Source organism: Patagioenas fasciata, chromosome 3 (genome assembly GCF_037038585.1).
Source record: "Patagioenas fasciata isolate bPatFas1 chromosome 3, bPatFas1.hap1, whole genome shotgun sequence".
Lineage (NCBI taxonomy): Eukaryota > Metazoa > Chordata > Aves > Columbiformes > Columbidae > Patagioenas > Patagioenas fasciata.
In genome coordinates this window covers 66,968,331-66,995,794 of record NC_092522.1, presented here as the reverse complement: position 1 = coordinate 66,995,794, position 27,464 = coordinate 66,968,331, and the positions used below count along the sequence as shown (strand labels likewise).

The 27,464-nt window shown below is 38.5% G+C and overlaps 1 protein-coding gene across 17 annotated transcripts in view; it reads left to right on the top strand.

The window, feature by feature from the left end:
• Positions 1-27,464, top strand: part of EYA4 (EYA transcriptional coactivator and phosphatase 4) — a 153,781-nt gene that overhangs the window by 71,166 nt on the left and 55,151 nt on the right. For 15 of the 17 annotated variants that reach the window (XM_071806539.1, XM_071806536.1, XM_071806532.1 and 12 more), the window contains one exon: positions 8,227-8,276. The exons of 1 other annotated variant lie outside the window; for it this stretch is intronic. In XM_071806539.1, coding sequence (XP_071662640.1) covers positions 8,227-8,276 — 50 coding nt within the window. Of the gene's footprint in view, positions 1-7,399; positions 7,463-8,226; positions 8,277-27,464 lie in introns of all 17 variants that reach the window. One more of the 17 variants, XM_071806537.1, reaches the window with a different exon arrangement.

Genomic DNA, 27,464 nt, shown 5'->3' with positions numbered 1-27,464 from the left:
AGGTATTAGGTAACTGCAGGCTGAAACAAAAAGTGCTATTGTGGTGTGGCATTTGCCCTGCCTGCCCCACCAGTTCAGGGAAGGCATATTTCCTTCTTTCATCTGACACAAACAAGCAAAAAGGAAAAAAAGAATGCAATTTTTTTTCCCACAGTGCATGTATAAATGCATTTCAAAATGTAGAAGATAGTACGTTATAGGTTGCAATTACTTAAATTATGACTTGACTGTCACACCCTCTGATATTTTTTAAAGTGCACTTGTGCCAAAAGCAATTTAAAATGTGTTTTTAAAATATTTGCAGGTATAAAAGACTTGAAAGAAGCTCTGAACTTAGTGAACCCATTAATCAGGTTGCAAAAACAAGCACATAGGAAATCCTTCCACTAGTAAGAAATTACCAAGGAAGGAAAGTTTTGACCCCTGTGAATGAGAAAATCAAGGAGTTAAGTTTGTCTCAGATTTTATTGATTTATGTTCTAAATACATCTTAATGATACCTCCTTCTGTAAAACTGTTTTAGTAGAATCACAGTTTTATATTGGATGCATCTTTCTGATTTAAATAGCTTGTTTCAATGCTAAGACTGTGCAGTGTTCCTGAAAGAAGCTATCATTATGATCTCCTAAGTATGAAAAAGACATGTACCTGTATTGATTAAATACCTATTTACTTTACTTTCTATGTACTGTGCACATCAACAAGGGCTCTGGGATGTTGCTACTTGCCATCCCAGCCTGGTGAAATAAGACCTAGGGGAAATGCAGCACAGGTTTGCAGCCTCTTGGGCTGTCCATGGTTCTGTTTGGTTCCCCTCAGAGGTTCAGCCCCGCTGCTCTCTGCAGAGGTTTATGTGGAAAATACAAAACATTGTGGCAGTGATGAAGAGTGTCATCTCAAGAAGTGGAAGCATTTAGCAAATTAGTATATGCTTTGTAAGTGATAGCCCCTTCTTAAAATGATTAGAGCAAATGACCAGTTTGAAGAAGCCGACGTTCTAAAGCTTTTGAACATTTAGCAGGAGCCATCTCTCTTCATTGCTGTAGTCAGTGTCACAGATAAAGAGGATTTAATGAAAGATGTAAATGAAACGTGTGTGGGGTCGGTGGGCACTCCATCAGTGTCTGGCAGTGCTGTTCCTTTTCCTTAAGGTTTTCCCCACTACCTATCTATCCTCTTCAGCAGTCAGTGGAGAGTAGCAAGTGTAATTCACAATTCCTCTTGGCATAATTCCTCTCTGTCTGAAACAGATCACTACTCTAGGACAGCTGAAGTACATCTGTATCTTTCTGTTAAAGAAAGCCTGCAGTGACAAGCCTAGATAGATTTAAAGCCTAAACCACAGGTATTTGATACTAGATTTATCCCCTCTGGTTTATTTTAATTGCAAGTTAGATGTACACCACATAGTGTTGCAGGCCAGAGTTACTATTCTATTAGTCTAGGGAGAGGTGGGAGCGACAGGAGTGTAGCAATGAGACATTTCATCATGAACATGTCTGTCTTAGGAAAGGTTTGCATAGAAAATAGAAGTGATGGTGGAACAGCAGTGGCTTCCCCTGTTCCCATCCCTTCCTCTCAGCCCTGCGCTGTGCTAAACATTTGAAACTTCCACCCAATATCCATAGTGTTCTTATTCCTCTCACCTCTTAAAGACATGGAAAAGTATCTGTTGTCTTCAAATATGAAGTCTCATCCACTGTGCTACATAAAATACAAAGGTCAACTTCATCAGATTGCTTCCATACTCAAGCCTTTTAAGTAATTTGCACTGTGATTAAAAAAAAAAATTAATAAATCAGCATATTCAAAACTTGATCTGTTTTGATTAGAGTTGTCAATTTTAGTTGACAGCGTAACAATTTCATTAGTAAGAAAATGGAAGAGGCTGTTGAATAGCTAAACCTAGTTTCGAGATGAGCTGAAAACTCCTGAGGAGTAGCTCATATACCCTTTAATTTTAAAAAATATTACTTTAATAGTGAATTAAATTCACCCTGTAATGAAGTTGTTTGCTGTAGCATGATTTTCCTCATTCTTCCGTTGTAACTGGACCTATTTTTAGATCTGCTGAGATATGATAAATCCACCTCAGGCTACAGTTTGTTACTAAATCCCACCACTGTATTTTTAAGCTAGCCTTTGCCCTGTTTTTGTAGGTCAAGATAATGTCATTAGTTGTTCTATGTTAGTGATGAAGGGTGTCACGGTAGCGAAGGAAATCTTTGTTATGCTAGGCATTGCACAGACTGTGCTACGTCTCTCTGCTAAGGATTTTGTTGTCGAGGTGGTTATAAAACTATATGTAAACAGTGTCAAAGTCAGCATCTAAAAATATTTGGAGAAGCTACTTTCTTTGCTTCTCATTCCCATAGCAGTGTCACAAACATCTTGAGCCATATTCATCTCACATGGTTCCATCAAACTGTTCCTCTGAATGCCCCATCCTCTCTTGGGGTCACTCCACAGGCATGGTCCCTTTCCCTGCACAATGAGTAGAAGCTGATGAGCTTTCAGCAGGGTAATTTGCTGTGGAGAAGCATCCAGACAGTAGAAGTGTGCTTGCGCTGCCTGCACTCCAGACCCATCAGAAGTGCCATCAGCACAGGCTTAGCAAACACACACATGTGCTTTGAGATATCTGGGTCTGCAAGAAGTACTTTCTCTCTTCATTCTTCTCTTCTTCCTGTTAGAGCTTCCATAGTTCCACCATGCATAACTGCTTCCTCCAGACCCAAAGACTACTCAATCCAATTGCACACCTGCCAATTTGGGAGGGATGCTCAAGGCCATGTTTGATGCAGTAGATGAGGGAGCTCAGCACATTCATTGCCAGAATAATTTGCTGCTGATGTTGCAAGATTTTTCAGCTGTACTTATTGTGTTAGAAAGTATTTATCACCTCTGTTGCATTATGAGTTTAATACCATGAGTGTATGTGCGAGAACAGCTCATAGAGCGGGAGCAGTTCATGGTTTAACATCTAGTGTAGCAAAGTCCAATAAAACCATGTTAAAAGGATGTTAATGTTGCAAAGAAAAACATCAGAAGCAAGGAAATGCCAGAATTAATATGGCCTCTGGAAATTCAGTCTCTTATGCATTATGGTGCAGCTCTTATTACATGCCATGCTAGGCTTTCCAGGAGATAGCTCCTTTTTCAAGTGCATATGTAGTTAGATTTTTCTTGTCATGTTTCTCAGCCTATATTTGTTAAACATGAAGCATACAAACTCCATACTTAGCATAAAATTGTTCACAGTGTAAATATTTATCATATACACGAAATTAAGAACTTTAGAGTTTAATAAATGCATTTCTCTTTTACAGTATCTGATACTTACACAGTATTCCTATTTGAAATCTGCCAAACCAGGGCAGATATGAAGGCAGAAATTGCACTCATGTTTTTTTTCTGCAATTTGAGTCAAATTAGACTGTTATTTTTCTGGATAGACTTAACATTTGTACACTATCTTTTAAGTTCAAAGTATAGTTTCCCAGCTCGGACTATTAATTAGGCCTGCAGTTCAGCTGGTGTAGCAGAACTAGCCTGTTATTCTGGGCAGACTGGTGGCTAAAGACTTTACTAGTGAGTTGCAGGGGTATTTGATGAATTCTCAGGCTTGTGTTCATGGTGCTAGTCCCAAATCTAATTAGAGGAAAGGAGAGCAAACTGTGGTATGCTGTCCCATCCCAGGCAGCCCCCATACTTTTCCACTGTCCACACCGCTATGTCTGCCACGTTTTTTTCACCTGACTTCTGCCCTCCTCTAATTTTGCCTCCTGCAGATCTCATGCTTCTTTAACCTCCCAGTTTCCATTTCCTCACCCTGTTCCCGTTTTTCGCCTGTTCTGCCGGGTATTGGAGTCTACAGGGTTTTTCAGGATGCTGCCTGGGTACCTGCAGGGTGGGAGGTGGGACTGGCAGAGCAAAGAGGGACAGTTTCTCTAGGTCAGGTGCTTTCCTGATGCCACAAGGGCTCCTGGCACTCAGGAGGAACAATTCTGAATCTTACTCTGTTGAGTTGGAGAGTATTCGACGCAGACAGGGTCTTCAAAAATTCAGGAGTCAGACTGCCACAGGAGTCCACTAATGATGTGAAACCAGGGCTTAGAAACTGAAAGGAATTTGGGCACTATTTCACATAGGAATGGTGCACCTTGGACTCTCCCTCTTACCACTTTTGGGATTCTGCTTGCAAACTTGCAGGCACTAAAGCTGCTCAGCAGCATGGTGGCATGACTTTTAAAATATGAACACAACAACATGTTTTCTCAACTATTTGGATTTAAGGATTTTTAACTGAAAGGTTTCAAACACCTCTTGGTAGGCAGCCAGGGTAGGACATTTCAACGCAGCTTGGCAAAATTCAAAAACAAATGAAACAAGTATCTTACCACTCTTGTGAAAGATTCTCAACATGCATATAACTAAAATTATGAGAAAACCCGTGTAAACAGAGAGAAAAAAAAAAAGGAAAACAGAAGAGTAAAGAAAAATGTTCTTTCTATACCATTTAACACATGAGAATGTAAATAAATGTGGTGTTAGTGAAAGTTAATTATTTTGAAAACAGTCAGCAAGGCAGATTAAGAGGAAAAACAGTGTAGCTGAAGAAAAGGGAAATAATATTTAGTCTTTGATAAAAGTTTTCACAGTGATTTTCTGTTCACCTTCAAGGGTGGCATAATTTTATGAATAACAAAATGTGTTTTGCTACTTGAGTAGCCCTAAAGAGCAACAGTGTTCATTCCATATGACCGCTTGAAAGAAAATCACATGCCTGTTTCTCCTTTAAGAAATAACATTTTTATTTGTTAAATCTTTCCTCTTGGAGATGGACCCTGAAGATACACAATGAAGTTTACCTGTAGCCTTGGAGGAAAAGACGAGTCCATACTGTGTGCATATGCTGCACATTTTCTCAGGGAATGGTCATAGACTATCTGCGTCATTTATATATCAAGCTGAAAACTTGAAATATTCTTATTTTTAAAAAGATTTTGTTTTGATTACAATATTCTAGAATACATAATACCTTTTTTTTTCCCTCAAATTTGTTCCATCTCACAAAGGGTGAGTCTTTTTGATACAATTGGTCCATGGCTTTTCTGCTACTTCCTTTTAATGTATTCCAAAATTTGCCTTTTTTGTTGTCGTCGTTGTCCGTTTTATATTCACCACACAGAGCATAATCTTACAGTCATTTAATTCAGTTACTTAGTAATGTTGGTCAAAGGAAGATGCAATTGTAGTGTGAGCAGGGGTAGGACAACTCATCCGTGAGTACCCAGCTATTACTTAACTGGGAAAAAAAGTGCTTCTGATCCTTGCTCCGGAAAACCAGGGCTCTAAATGTATTGTATATGTTAAAAGTGCTTGGATAGCATTAGTGTATGTTTGAATTATCTTTGGGCTTCTGTGGTAACTGCACACCAAAGGACCTGCCATCACTTTGCAAAATCAGGGAGTCGGGATGTGCTGGGTGATTGTAAGACTCTCCAGCAACTGGCTGAAGTCACTGATTGAACTTTCCTGACCTGGGGAGTGAGATCTGAGCCCCACTGCAAATGTGACAGACAATGCTACTGGTGGCAAAGACATGAATAGCAAAGGAATTGGAAAGGAATGTATAAATGCCAGTACATTTAAACAGCAAGGAGACAGCAAAAATAGCCTGGAAGGGAGTACATGCTAAAGGGACAAAGAAAAGGGAACTTTACTAGGTTTTAAATAAATTTGATGCATTTATATTTTTAATTAATTTAAATTATGCTATGTTATTGTATTTTATAATTTCTAATTATATTTTATGGTTATAAATATATTTTTAATTATTTTAAATTATATTTTCTGTGTAAAATGAAAATATTATTTTCCTAACCAAGTCCCTCAGTAACACAGTTGAGACAATCTGCTACTGAAAGTGCTTCAAGGAAGGGCTGTTTCAATTTCAGTGTCATTGAATGATTTTGAATTTATTTTTTTAACAGTTGCCTGTGATGTTGACACTTAGTACACTAATTTGAATAAATATTTATGTTGCTTCTGTATTAATGCACATTGCAGGCCTTTTTCTTGGTACTCAAAGAATCATAGAATTATAGGATCACAGAATGTCCTGAGTTGGAAGGGGCCCACAAGGATCATTGAGTCCAAATCCTGTCCCTGCATAGGACAACCCCACAGACACCATGTGTCTGAGGGCATTGTTCAGTCTCTTCTTGAACAGTGTCAGGCTTGAGGCCGCGACACCTCCCTGGAGAGCCTGTTGCAGTGCTCCACCACCTTCTTGGTGAAAAACCTTTTCCTAATGTCCGACCTAAACCTCCCTGGTGCATCTTCCTGCCATTCCCTTGGGTTCTGTCATTGATCACCAAAGAGAAGAGTTCAGCACCTGCCCTTCCTCCTCCCCTTGTGAGGAAGCTGCAGACCATGATGAGGTCTCCTCTTAGTCTCCTCTTCTCCAGGCTGAACAAACCAAATTACTTTAGCCGCTTGTCATACGGCTTCCTCTCCAAACCCTTCACCAACTTTGTAGCCTTCCACTTGATCATGTGCTTATATTTCAAGTATTTTACTGTATTTCAGATCTAGTGTTACTGTAATAACAATTTTGTGAACATAATACTGTAGCAAAGATGTTTACACATGAATATTTATGAGACACTGCCTGTGAGCTGTGGGTTTACATGAGCCTTAACTGTCTCTCATCCTAAGATGCTGCACCATCATGTCTCTGTGACAGACTGTGTCTACCAAATCCATGGAGTAGCACAGTAGGAACAGTGAGGAAACAATCCAAGAGGACGAAGATGAGTGGTGATGAAACTGAATAATTGGATAGGTTGAAAAAAGTTTTGTAGTGAAAAAACAAGCAAAACATAATATTGAGAAGATCCTTTGTGTTTGCTACTTTTTTAGTGTTACAGATAACACTTGTTAAAATAATAAAGACGGTTTTAAGTTACTGTCATGGGGAAATTTTCATTATTGCTACTGAAAACTGATTTCTATGAATAACCATGTATGCAGCCATCTTGGTTTTTTCAGTATCTAGAACACAAATGAAGATTAAAAATTACCACATATAGAACCAGGCTTGTACTCAGACATCTATGAGTGATGTTGCATGGCATGCAGTTGAGGTATTTGAAATATGTAACATTGGCCTAATATTTTTTCTGTTGGAGTTAGTGAGTATTTTGCCAGTCACTTCAATAGAAGTAAGTCACAGTCACAATTTTTTTTCCCTGAAATGCTTTTAAAGTAGCAAAGTATAGAAGAATCTCTTGATGCAAGATATTCCCCAAAACTGTCATTGAATACTTGCTGATTGTAATGAGAATGTTCTTTGTATTGTGTCAGTCTCATCAAGTGCCGATGATGTTTCTAGGTGGCTTTAAAAATGGAGTTCTGAAACCTCCCACACAGCCCTGGATTCTGCATTAGCACACAAGTGAGCAAAATGTTTCTTTCTCTGCTGAAAGTACAAGAAATTTAGATTACCAGGAGGTACAATTAAATTTTTGCAGGAAATCCTGAAGATCCCAAGGAGACACCTAGGCTACAAGAGAACAGTTTTCTATTTTTATTTGAAAGTCATGGATTTTTTTTGCCTTTAATGAGCTAACAGCAATGTTTTGCAGATATTAATATGGAAGTTGAAACACCTTTTATGTGGTTGTGTATTGCAAATATGTGTGGAAATGGTGTGTGTGTTCCTCAATGCATTAAGAAAACAGAGTTAACATACAGTTAGCAGATTCACAAAATGAAAGTTAACTTATGAATTATTTAGCTAACGCTGCGCTTTGCCCCAGAATCTGGTGTTTATTATTGCGAGCTTTAGCAGGAAACAGAAGCAGTATCAATTGGGGAAACAGCTTTAAACTGAGCTGAGAACACTATGGCTTTCTCATTTCCAAGTGGGGAACCGGGCTCTTTGGTTTCTTTGTTCCTAGTTAGACTACTCCCAAGCTATTTTAGCCGAACATTTTACATGCTAATGGAGCCTGGGGAAGTGCAGTTGGCAGCTGTTCATGGGATAATAATGAAACACACTGTTTAGTACTGCGTACTGCTGCTGTAAAATGTGGGAAGTTTTATAGAGATCATGGTGAGCTGAGCTTGGATCCACTTTATGCGCTGTAAAGTAGGTGAACTGTGAGCAAGGAAGTTGCGTTTCAAGTGAGAGTAACCGGCGCTCCTTTGCTTTTGCAGGTAAAGAAACCGTGTACAGAGTCAGATGGTTCAGAGCCACAGAACCCCAGGTACAGTACCGGAGGAAAATGCCGACTGACCGCAGGGCGGTGTTGGGGCACGAGGTGCCGCTGTGCTGCACACACACGTAGCGTCAGTGTGCAACAATCCTGTTTTGCAAAGTACAAATGGTCGGGTCAGTTTTCCTGGTTTTCACTCTGGAAGGGTTTTTTTTTTTTCCCTTTTCCCAGGTAAAGATGCAAGTGAGCATTTAGGTTGTGGAGTTTAGATGCTGCCATTATGCTGAATTGTCATCCACAGTTTAAAAAAAAGAATAATCCTATTAAGTAGTGTAGGGAAATCTTTGTAATCAACTCTCACTTCATTAATAGGTCTTCTGCATACCTGCGTGTTGATGTTTACTGATAATACAGTCTATTCTCAGTATGGGCAGTTCAGTCCTTATTTGGGAAAGCTCACCCTTATTAAAACGTCTTTGGTTTTACTTATGAAAAACATGCCACTGTGTTCCTACATTGGAAAGAGGCCCTACATTCTTTTAAAAAAAAGCTTTTTCAAACACAATCTCATGAACATGGAAAAATGGATTTAACTTCCATATTTTGCACATGTATGTACTTGTACATATAATTTTGAGCAGGTGAAGTAATTCTTTTAAATATGTCATTAAGCATGCACCTTCCTGTTGATTGGTAAGCTGTTGAGCTACAGTAGATGATTTTATTCAGTTTTTGGTAGTTTACGATGCTTTTTTTTCCTGTCTTTGTTTTGCTTCTGTTTAGAAGACCAATTTCAGTTTCATAAAAATTCAAAAGTTTTAGTTGTGAGGGGAGAGCCACAAAACAAACCTGACATGACACCAACGTTGTGATTAAAACTCAGAAAAGTGAAGTAATTAAAATCCCATCCTTAACTATGTCTCTGTACCACAGTTGCAGTAGGATCCTCTGGGGGTCACCTGTAGTAACCAAGGCCAATATGATATCTGTGACCTAAGCTGTGCACCATCGGAATTTCTTTGATTAGCTCATGTCACTTATTAATACAATAGATCCTTTCATTTAGTTTGATAAGAACGGATTCTGTGTAAGGGAATACAAAATGCAATGTCCAAGTACGCTTTCAGTGAAGTCAGTAGCAGTTTTGCTCTGGACTTCAGTGGAGCCATGTTTTGCTCTTCAGTCCTTGTTTAATAACTTCGAAATGAAAAATACATCTGCTGTGCTGCTGCTTTAGATTAAAATTTATTATAAAGGTCAAACTTTTTCGAAGTATTTTGATGGCATAGAGAATGCCAACTTAGCAAAACAATTGTGCATGTGCATATTTTGAAGTGTCTTGCTTGTCCAAAGGAGACTGTTATATCTCAAGTCTTTAAAAATTATGGAGTCCATAGTCTGATGTAGTTTCATCAGACAATGATATTGCAACAAACCTGAGGACCTAGAATAAGATGCACTATCATTACCTCTGCACATCAGGAAATTTCATATGAGCTGTAGTTAAATTCCAAGTTAAAACCAAATCTGAAGAATAGGATACTTTTTTCTCCCAGGTGCAAAAAGGAACCCATGCTATAAATAGTCAAACTGGATGCTAAATCTGGTAGTTTCATTTTTTTAAGGTGCATTTTCAATCTAAAATACTTCTCAAGCTCTATGGCCTCAGTTTGTGGAATTATCAGATACAGCTGAGATTAATGTTCCTGGCCTGAGCATGTGCAATGCTACATATACAGCCTGAAGCTGGATTTTTTGGTCCGATCTCGATTTGCGATGTGACTCTGGTCTTGCTGGGAAATCTCTGACAGACCTTTGGCTGGAACAATGCTAGCAGGCACCATGAGGCACATAGAGCTTTAAAGCCTGGAGCAAGGTAACTCTTCTCTAAACAAGACTTAAGTGAAAACATTGCACATAAAATGAAACATCAGCATAAAAATGAATGCTGGAGACACACAGCCTTACAGAATAGCTCCTGGCTTGGGACCTAAGGCCAATATCATTCATTTATTTAGCTAGCTTTATAGTCTGTTGGTTTTGGATTTGAAACTATTACAATAAATGCAGATGGAAAGTGTTTTTACAGTAGGGAAGTAATTAAATTGGGTGTGGGAACTTTGTCAGGAGAATTCTTGGAGTGACATGTGTATATCAGCAGATTCTTTGTCTTCCTTGGCCTTGGTTTGTTGTTTAGAAAGAATGCAGATGTGACTAGTAATTTTTGTAATGGAATTTACTAACCTATGCTGCATATCAAAAAGTGCTTTCCAGAAGCATCCAGCTATATATGCAGTGTAAATCAACCACTGCCAGCATTTACTTATAGAAGATGGTTGTGATCTTGACAGACAGGTAAACTATGCAGGCGGAGAGGGAATTGTAGTTAAGAATTGAAGTCGTGGTGGGTAGGTGAGTTGTAAACACAAAAGGAAACATGCATGACTCTTCAGCACCTCTGTCACAAATTTTGATTCATAAATGACTTTGCCTTACAAAGGGAGTTATTTTGCCAAATCCCTATGAACTGGTTGTGAATGCATCATTTTTATCCCCAGTTGTTTAGATATTATGCCTAAATGGTGGTATTATACCTAATCATGGTGGTATTGTGGCTTTATCAATATTATTACATTCTTTCTCCATAATTTTGTGATAAAAATCAAATTCACTCTGTAAGTCTGGATAGCCTTGAAAAATTCTTACAGCTTTTTGGAGCCACTGATGTGTGAGACAGAGGCACAGTAAATGGTTAGAACTTGCCAACAATCATACTACAGGTCTGGACAAGACAGGAGTATAATGCATGGGTGACAACTCCGACACACTGACCCTGTATCAAATTCACTACTGAGTTTAGGCAGAGATGTTCCTTTGTTCAAGGAACATGGTTGCTGTTCATTTTGTAATATGGTGGGTATACTTCAAAATAGTACCAATTTTGAGTATGCTGAAGGGCCCCTACATTAGGGCAGTGAAGCTGGCGAGAGGTCTGGAGCACAAGTCTTATGAAGAGTGGCTAAGAGAACTGGGGCTCTTTAGCCTGGAGAAAAGGAGGCTGAGGGGAGACTTTGTCACTGTCTACAACTACCTGAAAGGAGGTTGTAGCATGGAGGGTGCTGGTCTCTTCTCCCAAGTAGTAAGTGATAGAACAAGAGGAAATGGCCTCAAGTTGCACCAGGGAAGGTTCAGATTGAATATCAGGAAAAAATTATTCACGGGAAGGGCTGTGAAGCATTGGAACAGGCTGCCTGGGGAAGTGGTTGAATCACCATCCCTGGAGATGTTTAAAAGACATGTAGATAAGGTTCTTAGGGACGTGTTTTAGTGCTAGAGTTAGGTTATGGTTGAACTCAATGATCTTAAGGGTCTCTTTCAACCAAAATGATTCTGTGATTAAATTTAATGGCATACAAGAATTGCTGGTCTAGTGCAGTTCATGAAAGTTAGCTTGTTTGCTGTTATTAACAAGCTCCGTTGTTAGACAGATAATCAAATAAACCATTTTAATTCTAATAAGGGAGCATTTTGTTGCCTTAAAACTTGTAAGCTACTCTTATAGCCTCATACACCAAGACCTTGCTGTGTAAATTAGTTAAACGCTTGAATATGTGTGATTCCGAGGCCTAGTAACACGATAAATACCAAGTCCCAGACTTATGCTTACACTCAACTACATTGTGTTAGGTTTGGCCACACATCCCAGGTCAGCATATTTCTTTGAGACAACAGACTGTTTGATGAACACATCTCTGCTACCCCCAAATTCTCCTTTCCTTCCCAACAGACTCGCCAAAGATTCCTCTGTAGGGCCATCAGCAATCGAGATCTGACAACAAATGTTGTGTTTGCTGGGCTATAAAATAAAATAAAATAAGGAGGAGAGAAATGAGGTGTGGGAGAGGAAGACGCTACAAATGGAAATTTAGCAGAATCTTCTGCTGCTTCCTCAAAGTCCGTTGGTTATAGGAACAAAATCATGGTGTTTTAGCCTCTGGAAACGATAGAACAGTCTACAGAAAAGTAAGGAGATTTTTCTGACAGTCAAGACAGTTTCTTTTGTTTTGTCTTGTTTTTTTGAAGGGTAGAGAAAAATGGCCCTGTATTTCATATACTTCCTTTTTTAAAACTATGATATTTATATTATGAAGATGATCTATAGGGGGAAAAAAGGAAAACTTGAAGATTTTGACAAGTAGTTTTGTAAGTTGGGGATGAAAGTTGTGTCAAAAAGACATTACTTGTTTATTCATAGAAGGGCAATGGATCTTTACATTGCTAAGTTAAAGCTAAACCCTGTGGAGTAAAAAAAAAAAAGCCCTCAATTTTTGTTGTTTTTGTTTTTCTACAAACCTATATATCAAATATCTCAAGCTGTATCCATTCTTATTGACTTGGCTTTTCCTTTATGTACATTTTTTGTATTTCTAAAAACAAAGGGAAAAGAAGCCACTTGCAAGCAAATCATCCCTTTTCAAATGTTATCAGATGTTGTAGGAAGAGTATAATCAGGGGCATTTCAGCTATTGCATAAGTACCAGCTAGACAATATTTTTTGCTATGTGTTGCTGAAATACAAATTCATGGTCACCGGTAAATATTGAATCATATGCACAGGCACAGTTGCCAGATAAACACAGGGAAATTTTTTTTTTGTGTTTAAAAAGCTCTCCAGTATTTCAATTTAATATAGGCTTCATTGAGGCTCTTAGCATAGGTTGCAGCTGTTCAGATGATTGCTGTTCTGTTCTTCCACACCCACACTTCTCAAAAGTGCACCACATAGTAAGTTTTTTAAATGATATGAATTCTTATTTCTGTTCCTTCATCTTAAAAGTCTCTCTTAAAGCTTCTGAATGAGAAATAGATTTTCACATTTTGTCACTGTTCTCATTTTAATACCTAATACCTACTCATGTTTGCTTTTGTCAGGATATGGTATGCATACGCATGTCAAGAGACAATTACTGTCATTAATGCATTCGCAAGTAAATAGATGACATTAAATGTCAGTGAGAGCTACCACAGTTTTCACATTCAGTTCATTCGACCAAGGTTTGTTTCCTCTGCAATTTGGGAGGCACTGTTGTGAATACAGTGTTCACTGTATGTACTGTACCTCAGCTACGCTCGTACTTTATGAGTGAATAACTGAACAGTGTTCCCATAGGCATCCATATGTTTAACAAAAATGAAAAGGAAAATAATGGGTGTCTTCTGTGTCTTTTTTGGACAACAAGATCATAAAAATGTTTTGTTCTCAGCAGTTCACACGGTTTACTCTCTGCATATACATTCTTAGGAAAGTGAGAGCAGCAGCACCTTGTCATTCATTTGCATTTCAAGAGATGAACAGCAAATGTTCGTTGTTACAGGGTGAACGAGAGCTTTACAGTTGAGCTGCCAAGCAATAAAAGCCAACAATAGCTGTGGAAATTGTCATTAAAGTTTCAGCAGAAAAAAATTTTTCTTGTGCAGTAAAAATGGATAAGCTCAGACTGCCGAGCTTTCATATGTGTTGTTTAGCCATGTTATGCTCCCTCATTTTCTTCTTATACAGGTCTTAAAAGTTTTTTTAGAATGTACGGGTTTGTTGTCTGTGAACCATATGTAGCTTATCTTGGCTAGGAGGTAATTTAAATGCTTTTCTGAGTCAGGACTAGTGTGGCTCCTCTGAATCTCACACTGTATCTCATTTGAGGAAATGAGAGATTGAGAGGACTCTGCCTGATTTAGACTCTGAAGATGAGGTTCATCTAACCCTGAAGTAGATGTGTCAGGTAGGCACCTCTGAGATGCCATTTTTCTGATCATCTTTCTATTGACTATGAAGACTGTATCTCTCTGTATCTCTCTGTATCTCTCTTCTCCTGAGCAACCATGCAGGTTCCACCAGCAATCCCCTGTTGCGCTGCTGATTTATTACAAGGCCAGATATACACACAATATGCCTAAAGGCAGTGAAAGCATTTATTTTGATTTTACAGATTCTGCTTTTCTGCAAAACTCTTCAGCTCCAGAAGAGAATACATGCAATAATAAAAGTATTCTTTAGCAAGGAAAACACGCTTTATGACTTTCTGCTCGTATCGCTTGTATTTGGAGCAGAGTACAAAGAGGAACAGATAGAGCAACAGAAATTTTCTCTGAAATGACAGAATCAATAAAGTTGAAATCAGTTTGCCACAAGTAATTCTGAGAGCAGGAAGAAAAAATAATATCAATGGGAGGAATAGTTTATGTCTCTCAGAATACAACATTCATGTCAGTGAGGCCACTATAGTTATAAACACTTCACCTAAGAGAAGTGTTTGGCAGGATCAAGCCCAGACTTCACAGTCAAGACAGTGGCTGGCAAGAAACATATCACAATTTTCCAATTTTAAAAGTAACTATGGTGTAGAATAAGATTTCTCATAAAGGCTACACTCTGGGATACACAGACTTAGCTTGCAGTCGAGAGAAAGTTTTATATGAATCTGTTTCTTATTAAAGGTTTCGTGTGTGTATTTAGTCTGCATGCGCCTTAGGCAATTTGAGTCAATCAAAGTAATACAGTTAGTGAGATTACTATGCTGGTACATGTATCTGAATGATACAGCATCCACAACAACTGCACAACAGTTGCTACAGGAGGTGTGTTACCTTGCTATGTACGTTGTCTTTTCAGGCATAGAGTTTTCAGGCAGTGCAAGTCTTTCCTATTTTTAGAGTGGTCTGTGTGGTATCTGCCTGCTGTACGCTGATATTTTCATTCATTAACTCTAGAAATTCAGTCTTCTGATTGCCAAAGGCCTATTGAAGCTGGTCACTGTCTGCTCGTTGGTTTTTCTTGGCTCTGGATCAAGCCCCCAAAGAGTTCTAAAAATATGTTTGATATGTTTACAGAAATTACAGTAATCTATTTAGAGTGCAAACACATGGTAACTGATGACATCACAGGGAAGTATTTGAATGGTTTATATTAACAGATCCCTGTGGCTTTAACAATAAAATTAATGTACTTTTTAATATTTCAAGTCTGTTACAAATTCCTGTGTTTTTTTGTTAAAATCAGGCATACAACATTTTCTGTTATATTAGTAGTGCTTTCTCTGGGTGATCCCATGCCGGATCATGTCAGTGTTAAGACTTTCATAAACCTGAATCAGTGGTGGGTCAGACTGGAATAAACAAAAACAACAAAAACCAGGAAATCTTGAACACTTTTTTGAAATTTATATCACCTTATTGAAAAAAAAAAAAAAAAAAGAATAAAAAGAATAAACGAGATTTTAACCAAAGTTTTAGTAGAAGCAATTTGGAGATTTTGGAGTTACCCTTAACTGTAACTAAAGGATCTTTTTGTCTAACATGACATACTGTGAAAGATAAGAGCTTTCTTTTGTGGACCTGCTCTACTGGAATGCAAGAGTCAACCATCACTAATGATTTAAAACCTATTTTAAAATAGAAAAAATGTAATACATCTGGAAACAAGATAAAGTTCTCTGAGAAAGAGAGAATCATGCTATTCTAACAGGTTTGAGTGAATTGTTAACTGTTGATAGAAATATGTTCTATTTATGAGATAGAGGAGATAATACAAAATCCTTCTCAAGTGCATGCTACAGTGTACTAACTTAACTTTAAATGATTTATTTTGTCTGCTGCCCCCTTAGAAATGTGCCATCATTCCTGTTTGTTGAGGTATATTTTGAAAATGGTTAAAATCTTACTGAATAATGGCTTGAATGACCTACTCTTAAAGTATTTAGTGACTGCTTATTTTTTCCCAGTTTTCACTCAACAAATACACAAATATATGCATGAAAAAGTAGTTGATATTGTGTATGTATTTATTCATTGCATAAGACTTTATGACTTACATATGTTGAGTAATTGTCCTAAACACTAAGCTGTTATGAAAGCCATTCCATTTGGTACAACTATTACACATTTCTTGGAGTGGGGATTTGAACCAGAGCATCGTGTAACCAGCATGCATAAATCTAGTCCATTTTGTTATCCTGGACTGATCTGTGAGAAAATTTTCCATCATCTTAAGTAATTCCTAGCTTACACACTACTGCTATATGAACAGTGGTGGTGACTCCCAGGATATTGCTGTGTCCACTTCTGTTTTAAACTCCTCTCATCATTCTTGCTTACATATACCCTTCTTTAAAGACAGGAAGGGATTTTTTTAATGTAAATATTTGTGGTTAATTGTAAGGAGGACTGGAACCACCCCATATATTTGTATAATTAATAGTTTTGAAATAATTGTGATTTCCAAAGTGCATTGTGGTTTTTGAGCCAAGAGTACAAGTTATTTAGCAGATCCCAGACATGAAACCACCCTCCTCGCACATGCTGAGCTACTGTTACCTGTATTCTGCCATCATAGGCAATGGGCTGGTGAGTGCCCTTCAACCTAAATACATGTTAGCACACTATATGAGGTCTGGGAAAAGCTGGTAAAAATAAAGCTCTGGATCTGTGTCAATAACTAAGTATCAATGACAGTTAAGAACTGAGAAAACCAACAGCAGCTAAAAGCAGAAAAGAGACTAGTGAATAACAGAAAAGAAAGCAACAAAATTTCCATAATTTCATGTATCAGAAGCACACTAAAACCAGTTTGCTCATAGTAATAACTTTCAACCAGGATTGACAACATATAAAGAAAAATGTACATGTACAATTTAACATGAATATTATAATCAAAGACTCTTGAAAGCACATTGAAATAATGTAATCCAGTATTCATCATTTCGAAACAGCCTCTTATCAGCATGAGTACAGCAGTGCACGGTGCAGATCTTCCATTGGTATCTCCCATGCCCTCTATCATTCCTTTTATATGTAGGTGCTCTAGCACAGCATAACTTGGGCAATGACCACAGCTATTTTTACACCAGGCATAAATTATAACAATATATGTTTTACTGCCTTTACTACTGGATAAACAGGTGGCACAATGTGACATGTATGCTGATGGCAGAAGTTAACTGCAATTTTGAGTCTGTTTGCAAAGCTATTGTCACTCTCTCCTATCCACTTTCTCTAGTAGGAGCTGGAGGTGTGTGGAGGACTGAAGCCATCCCAGGGGTTTAGCATGCACCTGAGTGTTACTCATCTATTTGAGACGAATTGATACCAGTGGGGGTGAGCGGGCCAGCGTCCTCCCCTCTATCTTGCGACATAACTTGCTTCTGCCAGATCATGGTGTGGGCTCTGGTAGCCCAACATACAGCCTGAGCTATAGCAGTTGCATAGATATATGGTATTTAAGTTCACTTTTACATGTGTTCTTCATCCTGCATTCTAGACCAGCCAGTGTTCGTTAGCTTGCTGCAAAGTGCCCTTCAGTTGCCAGCAGTTCCAGGATGTCAGTCTGGCAGTCACTGGTCTGGCTGAAATCAATTACTGTGTACAGTGGGCGGGCAAGGCCCAAGTGGTTGACCTTCAAAAGATGAGCATTGGCTCTCAGACCTAACATTCATTACACTTCACTCTTCCTCTGTGTTCTTCCTCCCTACCCACCCCCACATTTTTACTGGTTTATACTGAATCTGTGGATCTGCTAAGGCATGGTACTTCTCGGTATATGTAGTCTTCTTGGATTTCAAAGAGAGGGAAAAGAAGCGCATTGTTTCTGTATTAACTAATGTAGTAATCAGAAATTAACATTTTTGAACCTTCAGGAATGTCTTAGGATAGGGTAGATACTATTTTTGAGTGAAATAACAAAACCTAAGGTTATACCTGCAAGTGTTTTTACTTAATCCAATAGTTTCTTAGAGTCTTATCCTAAAACTAAACTGGATTTTGAGCTGTAAAAAGACAGTGTTGTTTCTTCAATTGCAGCACATGCAATCACAATGAGAAGGAGCTTGCTTTCTTTCCTTCCTTCCTTTCTTTCTTTTCTTTCTTTCTTTCTTTCTTTCTTTCTTTCTTTCTTTCTTTCTCTCTCTCTCTCTCTTTCTCTCTCTTTCTCTCTTTCTCTCTTTCTCTCTTTCCCTCTCTCTTTCTCTCTTTCTCTCTTTCTTTCTCTCTCTCTTTCTCTCTTTCTCTCTCTCTTTCTTTCTTTCTCTCTTTCTTTCTCTATTTCTTTCTCTCTTTCTTTCTCTCTTTCTCTCTTTCTTTCCCTCTTTCTTTCCCTCTTTCTCTCTTTCTCTCTTTCTCTCTCTCTCTCTTTCTCTCTCTTTCTCTCTTTCTCTCTCTCTTTCTCTCTTTCTCTCTTTCTCTCTCTCTTTCTCTTTCTCTCTCTCATTCTCTCTTTCTCTCTTTCTCTCTCTCTTTCTCTCTTGGTCTGTTTTTTGCTCTGACATATCACATTACAGCAGTACACAGGAGAACTAATTCAGACTCTGTTCCAGCTTCTTTGACCTCTTGGATATTCCAAATATATTTTACCATTAGTAAGTCTGAATAGTAAAAGTATTTGGTTCCACCTATTTTGCACTTCAAATCCAGTTGAATAGAGTCCTAGAAGAATGCAGACACTAAAAAAAATGGCCATTTAGATCCAAATCTCCTATTCTGAGATTGGTACAGGTTACTTTTTAAATTAATCACTTTTTGCCCCAAATATTTTTAAGTCTACCTTCTTGGCTAGATATTTCACAACCTGTTCAGACACATACTAAATACCATCAGTCAATGTACTCAGTAAGCATTTAACTAACATCATGATGTTAGTGTGCTGTGCTAGTATTTAACATGCCAAAAATCACCTCTGCCATCCTATTAGATCCTGGTCAGTCATTAGGAAAAAAAAAAAAAAAAAAAAGGTAGGAAACAAAAACAGAATGAACCAAAAAATCCATATAAAAATACCACATGCAAATAAACTAATGGCAAGTTTGCTGTTTTCTAACATCTGCATCTTCCATGTTACACACGTATGTGTTAAAACTGTTTTGATGTTTCAGACTTGGTTTCCTCTCTTTACGTTAAGGTAGTGTTGTCACAGAGTGGTTCAGTGCTTCAGCTCTCTCCACACACAGCTTATTCTGAGCACCAGTCATTGTTGTCCTCCTCTGGGAGCAGAAGTCAGAGCATCCAGATGACAAGTAGGGAGAGTCCTCCATAAGCAGCATCTGGCTCTCTGACAGACTTGTCAAGCACTTCTGCTAATGGGTTTGGATTTGCTATGGGGTCTTTTATGTGGTTACATTGCAGATGGTCTGTCTGTTCTATCTTCTCCTTTTGAATACTTCTCTTTAAAAAAATTAAAAAAAAAAAAAAGAAAGCAAAAAACTTTCATCTGATCCTCAAAATTTACACACTCCTTTCCAGCTGATAAGATTCTTTATGGGTCTCATAAAACGCCTGTGCAGGCTCATTTCTGTTAGAAATCACAAAGCTTTCCATATATCCAAATGTGTGTCTTGAGTTTTGCTGGCAATTTTGGACTTAGTTCTCCAGTTTAGCTGCCAAGTGATATATTTTACTGTGATCTGAGTCTCTATTATTGTCAAATTTCTTTGGGAATTACTTTATGTCATTTGTAGAGCTGAGGTAACTTTACCTCCCCTTGAAGCATGAAATATACTTGCCTTCCACTAGACATCCACCTTTGAAAACCAAAGTTCAAATCTGGATTTGTTTAAATGAGAAAATGAGTGTGATGGGCTCAATCTAATTCATAGCGGGTTCTTGTCTGCCATTTAAGAGAGGCCCAAAACTGAAGCAGCAAGTCTGTGGGAAGGTATGTTTGGCAGCTCTATGGAGAAAGGAATACACAGTGCCCAAATAAATAAAACAATTCAATAGATTGACTTTAGCAGAATTAGTTATTGTGTGGTGCGAGCGCAGAAGAGGGCAGAGAGGGAGAACATCCTGTTTGGTGAATTTAATTTTAGTTCTGTTTCAATTTACAGCTGACTCTCTGTCACTTTAATTTTTAAGGGTTTTGAGGATTTTATTTGCTTTTCAGTGTAGAAGTAATTGGCAGGTGACTACACATAATATCGTGTTTTATTCGTATGTTATTTCAGGCTTATGTCTTATTTTCCTTCTAATTATGTAGATTAAATTAAACAGAAAAAAAACCCCAGCACTCTGAAACATGAAGTGCTTTTCATGACTTTCTCAAAATAGTACTAGAGAAAGATATTCATCTCCCTTAGTGTTTCATTATTTACCGTGTTTCACAAGAGTAATATTTTAAAATTTGCAGAGAAACAAAAATAATTTAATTATAAAAAGCAATCATGTTATTAACATCTACCTTAGTACCCTTTTTCACAAATTGGGTTCTTAAGCACTGGGGAACCTGTGCTAAATGCAGTAAAGTTCTGGTCTTAAGCCTGCAGTATAGATGTACGTGAACTTAAAAACCAACAACACTGAAGGGTTTGTTTCCTCCTGCCCTGCTTTTTCCTCAGGACTTTGACAGAACTGGATTCTTAATGATTTTTAAAGGCTAGGAGATGTCAGACGTCATAGCGAGGTCAAACCATTTGATGTAAGCCAGGCTTTTAGCAGAGGGAGCGATAAAGAACTGTTTTCCACCAGAGAGGCTGGTTTCCAGTGCTGCCACCTGTGCAGGGGTAGTGAGGGGCTGGAGCTGTGGCTCTGCTCGGGCAGGGGGGCCAGGGGAGTGTCCCCCACACACACCTGGGGCGTCAGTATGTGGGCTGAACTGGGACTGGAGGTGTTAGAGGTTGGTAGCTGGGACTGGCTGCTTCTTGTGGCTCAAGGGGGTATTGTGCCCTGGAGACCTCAGTGACACATATTTATTGACTCTTAGAAAAATCACCTACTTCACCCCAAATTAAAAAGGTACATAAAAAATATGTGTATACTTTAATTCTCAAATGAATAAATGACTTGAGGAAAATCAAACAGTGAATCAAAATGAAATATAATAATTTTATATCAATTGTACAGGTTGGCCAACATGAGTATATTTATCAGATTATCATTCTCTCTTTTGCTCGAAATAATAGGAATTGTTTTGAAGGTCCTTAGTTATTAAAAGTAAATGAAATAATATCTCTGCTCTTTCAGGTGTACACGTAATAAGGTCTCCTGGACAAAAAGAAAAGGGCAGTGTGCAACACAAATAACATATCTTACCATCGGAATGGTTAGGCCCAGCTACACCTTTTTACTTAATAGGAATGTTCAGATGCTGAAGCAGTTAAAACATCAGGCAGTTGGAAGGTTGCGTATATTTATTTTATATTCCAAACCTAGCTCATTGTTGTGACTGCGATTAGAGAACAGAAATAATTGCTTTTGACACAAACTGTTTTGGAGCCAAACATAACGTGCTCCACATGAGGTAAACTACAGAATATTTGTCTTGGGAGCCAAGGTAAAGATCAGGTTTAATTTTTAAGGGGAACTTCACTGTTAAAAGTGAGATGCATTAATGTTTCCCATGTTAAGACTGCTTGCCAATAACTCTCTGTAATTCATATTTGGAAAAAAAAAAAAAGATTCAGAATGTTTGCATTAAAATGTGAAGTTTGAATGGAACATGAAAACTAAACATTTTTGGCAACTCTTATATTCTGCCCAGTCTGCCGTCATAGCTCATCCTTTCTGGAGATGGATGAAGTTCTTGCAGGCCCCTGTACTGGTGGCTAAAGAAATTACATTGAAATGAGGTATGATCACTCTAATGCAACACACCTGAAAGAGCTTCTTTTCCCTTGAGTTATCACTGACAAAGAAGAACCACATTTCAATAACTATTTTGAAATTTAACAGACATTTCAATTCAGAGTGAGTCAGACACAACCCACCCTCTACTCTCGTTATGAAAATATGAATTCATACCTATGTCATTCAGTCCAGACTCCATTGAAGCCAGCAGCAAAACTCTCAGCCTTTCATCCTTGATTTCCCAGTTCTCAATTTGCTTGCATATTGTCTTACATGAATAAAGTTAACATTATTGTATTTCAATTAATAAATGCAGATGTGGATCAGGCACCAATATCTGGATCCAGTCATCCCAGCTGTCCCATTTCCACTGTGGTGGTGTTTGCATGTCAGGTCAAGGCAATGAAGTAGATTCTCCCTCGCTGCAAGTGTGCCTCCAACTACTGCACAGACAAGCCCAGAATTAAGAGAAATACATCAGATCTAAATGGAAGAGCTACCTCATCACAAAAGCAGGTCTCCAGCACTCTAGAAAGAGTATGAGGAATTATATCACTTTCTCTTCAAAAAAAAGTAGTTGGAAGATAAAATAGTAATGAAGTTATCCCTAGAAATTCCTCTTTCTTGTGTGTGGGTGAGTACCAGGGTTTTGGAGGACCTTCTGTGCTTTGATGCTTCTTTCCATCACAGTCTGCCATTAACATGTGGTTTAGAACAGGACATTTTCTCCCATTAAAGAGCAAACGTGAAAGTGCGCCCCCATACTCATTGTTCATAGGAAATCAGGGCTCCAAACAGCTTTTTCGAAACTCCTCTCGTCGTTCCACTTAAAATCAGACTGTTATGCCTTGAGGAATACTGCCTTGCATTTTCCCTGAGTTTTGAAATTCTGTGCAGTAAGCAGAGTGACTTCAAAGGCTATGTCTTAAAAGGACAGATTAGCAACAGGCTAGTAATTAGCAGAACAGGTCATCTCCACATTCCTCTGTATATATGAGAAATAGTCTTTCTTGCTCAAATTAGACTTAGAAACACCCAACAAAGACTTAGTGAGATTTTCCAGTCATTGAGTAGGTTAACTGTTCCTTACCCACTGCCAGGTCACCTGTCGGAGATGCAGAAAGGACTCTGAAATTCCCAGCAGATTTTTCAGATGGGACTCTGAGCAGTGGTTCTGCAGGAGTTGTGGCATAAGAGGGAAGGCCACAGGCTTGCTGTTCACGTTTCAGCTATCTCCACAGAAGTGTATGTTATTTGTTTATGGCACAGCTCATCATGTTGTAAGAACCACAGAATTTGCAAGTGCCGATCACATCTGGAAGTTATCAAAAATTGAAATGGGAGCTGTTGGGTGAACTACTCTTTGAAAATGTGGCCCCGTGATCCAAAGACCTGCATCGAGATCTTACGCATCTGTAAACTGGTAGTCTGTATTTCATGTAGGTTGGATACTTGACAGCTCCTTGTGAAACTGCAGTGTCATTACGACTTTTGATTTATTTAATTGCTTACACAATAACTTCAAAACCTACTTGGGTCACCTTTTCTAAAGTAGCAGGTTAAAGATGAGTTTATCCTCCTGTGTACCTTTACATATTTTCTGTTCACAATGGGAGTAGGAATTGCGTAATGCAGCCTGCAGGCTGTGTGGCCAAGCTCATGGCAGCATTTGAAAGATGCCCCTGCCTGAGCCCAAGCTGTGATGTGGGGACATTGCTGCTGTGGGGCTGTCCTAGGCAGCGGTTTGTTAGGTGCTAGGCAGGGATTTGGTGGTGCCAGGTGATGCCAAACCATGCTTATGTACAACCCAGGTTCAGAATGGGCTGCCTGTACATGGACTAAGAGAACTGAGCTCCCTACTGTTCTCTCTGCTATTCCATCAGTCCTTGGTCCTCACCACTTACTAGCTTAGATGTTCTCTCTCTGGTTCCTGGAGTGGCTTTCCCCAACCAGCTGCCTTTTTCTCTGAAAAGATGGGAAATATCTGTTCAGACAGCACATTACTTCTTGCCAGGTACTTCCTCCAGTGCCTGGAGCGTAGACCCTGAGCTGAAATCGTATCACATAAACCTGTGGCTGTCACATTCGGATAGGCCAGAAAAGAGGTCTCTGGGATCCAGCTGGCCAGAAGATATTGCTATGCGTAGCTTTATTGTTTGTGTGTGCATCTGTTCATTACATCAGAATATAATAATTTCACATATAAAACTATCATTTACCTTCATCAAATCAAAGCAATCCCAAACTGCAGGGTGGAGAGGTTGAGGTGGAAAGGGAGCCATATGGAAAAAAAGCCTTCCCATTATCTACCTCTTCAGCGACAGACTGCCCATTTCACTAGTGTAGACCTCTGTTTTGTAAATGAAGAAATCTCCTGAGCATGGAGAGGGTGAGCTGGAAGTTTATGCTGAATTAAATAATGTAATAAGTTCCTCCCCGCCCCGCCCCCTGCCTCCAATTTGTCTTGATTTTTACCTATTCATTTTAATATTTGTTGGCTTTGGACAAATGAACTGTATGTCCAACAGAATGGTTCCTAGAAATTGTTCTATGTGTTATCCATAAGTGTGGAAATTCAGATTAATTTTACATTGTCTTCTAATTGTGTCAGGGAAACGATATTCATTCCCAATAAAACACAGGAAGCAATGAGAAAATAAATTAATGTGGATTTGTGGCCAGCTGAACTGCACTAGAATAGACAGTTTTCTGTGGTTTTCTGGAAACCACATTAAATGACATAAAAATGAAATAAAATGTCTCAGTCAATCAGAAACCAGGGAAACCATACAGTTACTGACTTTTAAGCAAATAATAGTTTTCAGCAATTATACAGCATGACAATCCAAGCCTTCTAAATTCATTGCTGTGTTTAGTCATCACCAGAGCAAACCTAACCTTTTCACCTAAGTTTTATTCCTCAGGCAGGAAAAGAAAGTGTCGGTTTTTCTTTTCCAGCAAAAATAAACTAGAACTTGTAACCAATTATTTTTCTCAGTGTTTAGTCGTATTTTCTCGCTAGGCTCAGGAAGAAGAAATGCATATATGCCTTTCGGTAGAGCAATATCTGCTTATTACTACACCAATATCTGCTTATTACTACACCAATATCCATATGCTAGATTAACAAAAACCATGCCCTTTGGCATTTGCTCATGCAGTGAGGAAAGAAGGGAGCATAGATTTAATGAAGGCAAAACCTGTCTAACATTTGTCAGGAAGCACAGAGAATCTCAAGGTGGCACAGGGTCAAAACGGGAGGGTGACAGGAAAAATGTAACTGGGGAAATGGGAAGGGGGGGCTGAGGAAGAAGCTTCAGTGCTGTTAAAAGAAACATCCTTTTTCTCTAGCTGTGGATGGCAGAAGGAGGCACACTACAATGCTGGCCTTTGTCACCAAACCTGCTCGCTCACGTCCTCAGCCGAGCCCTCTGCACCCTATGCAGCCCCAGCTCTGACGCTGGCTGCCTGTCAGACAGCGCCTGTAAGGTGATACTGTCTGCAGGAAGGGTTGCCTTTTTTTTCTTTTTTTTTTCTCCTAGAATTAGAGCTTGGATAGCTAAGAGAAATACAATAGGCATGAAAGCAAAACTGAGATACAATCACAGCCAGTGCCACTTCATGCCCCAAAGGATCACCTAAGGAGTCCCATCCTCTGCAAGATAAGCAGTATTGTTGAGGTCAAAAAGGCTATTAAACAAAATCAGGAAGTTTTTAGTTTTCCTCAAATTATTGTTGCTTTATACTAGAAGGATTCTTCCCACAGTGTCCTTATTGCAACCCCCGGGTAGAGGTTATTTCCCTATGAGCTTGCACTCATGCACTGGGAAACTGTATGATGATATTCGAGCTTATAATGAATCCTCCATGTTCATAAGGAGTCTACTACAGCCCTTACTGTAAACTTGCAGTACTACAGAGCTGAACCTCATTATATTTTTCATTATTTATTAACTATGTGTTCTAACATGATACAAAAACTCTAATTCTTTGCTTCACTGAGGTTCCCTCCCTTTGATAACATCTATCTGACATTTGTTGTAGGTTGACAAAGAAGTATTATTTTGGAATATCAATATGGCAGTAGTTTTGCTTCTTTTTCTTTTTTTTTCTTTTTCTTTTTTTTTTCTTTTTAAATATGAAAGTTGACACCCTACTTACCAAACCATGAGAAATAGAAATTATACAGCTACAATTCACCTCACATCCCCAAATAGCTGCAAAAAGTTTAGCACTTGTTTTCTGAGTTGTTAAAAAAAAAATAGTAACAAAGCTCTGAAGAACATTTGCTGATTGTATCCCTATAACATGACATTTTTTTACTGCTGCTTAGCGCTGTATCAGATCACTTTACAAGTTAAGAAATGGGGCCTCAAGGAGAATGGAAAGGAGGTCATGCTGGTGTCCATCAGTATTATTTGTTTTTAACTCTCTGGCAAGCTCCCAGGACTCGTATGATAGAGGGGCATGCTTTTGCGAGATTGTGCCTAGAATATTAAAAGATCTGCTATTCTGGCCATCTTTTAAGCTTGAGAAGATACACGGCGGGGGCGGGGGTGGGGGGAGGGGGAGGGGGAGTGAACCTGGGAGAACAAGTGGGGCAACATCACAATGGAGCAAATTTATCTCATTGGTTTCCCTGTTTCTGCATTTCGTTTTTACAGTGGCAAAAAATGACAAAGACTGCTATACACAGTGTAGAAGAACCTGGAGAAGAAAACATTATGAATTGTATTTTAGTGTTAGTGTAATGACTGGAAATGTTACTTATTTGAGGAGTGTTCTTAGGTTGTGTGTTATGTTACACTCTTTGTGGAAGTCTTTGGTGGAAAGATGTGGTAAAGTTTTTTGTTGGGTATCTATACACTTACACACATGTATGTGTGGATATTTAGCACCAAAGAATTATTGAAAGTTTGCATGTAGTTGTGTGTTAGTGTAAATATATTGGTATGCATGTGTATATTCCTTGGAAAGCTGTCCATCATCCAGAATCCTTCTCTTTCTACCTCCTTTCTTACTACCCACAGTAATCTTTGAGGACTTCTTTTTAATTGCATTATTTACAGTTTGTGTAGGTGCAAGTAAACATGAAAAGTCCCTCACCTAAGTGTGAAAGTATTGTGTAAAGTACAGTTTTCTAAAACAAACAAACAAACACACTAGAAAAATATCTATAAATATGTTGTATCTATTAGTATTGATTCTTTTAGACTTTGTTGCAGAATTTATGTAGATTTCATTGGATTAATGATATTTGTGGGCATCCATTCTGATTCTTTTGTCAGACTAAAAGGCTCGTATGAGCTTGTTTGGACTACATATGGAAGAGAGGTGGGCTCAGTAGTCACACGCAGAACATGGCTGAAAGATCTAGCTAAGAAAATTTCTATGGGAAATGGAAAAAAAACACCCCGTGTTTCTTCAAAACTGTGCAGTCAGTCAGAAAGCTGAGCCACCAGCAGTAGAAAACATTTAGCTGAGCCTGAGCAGATCTGTTACCCAACTTTCATATTGCTCTAAAAGTTAATTTTAAATAAAGGAAAGTTTCCTTTTTGTTAAATTTCAGAAGCTCCAAGGTAGCTGACGTCTTAATTGAACAAGACTCCAGGTTTCTATGAGAAAGTTTGGGTT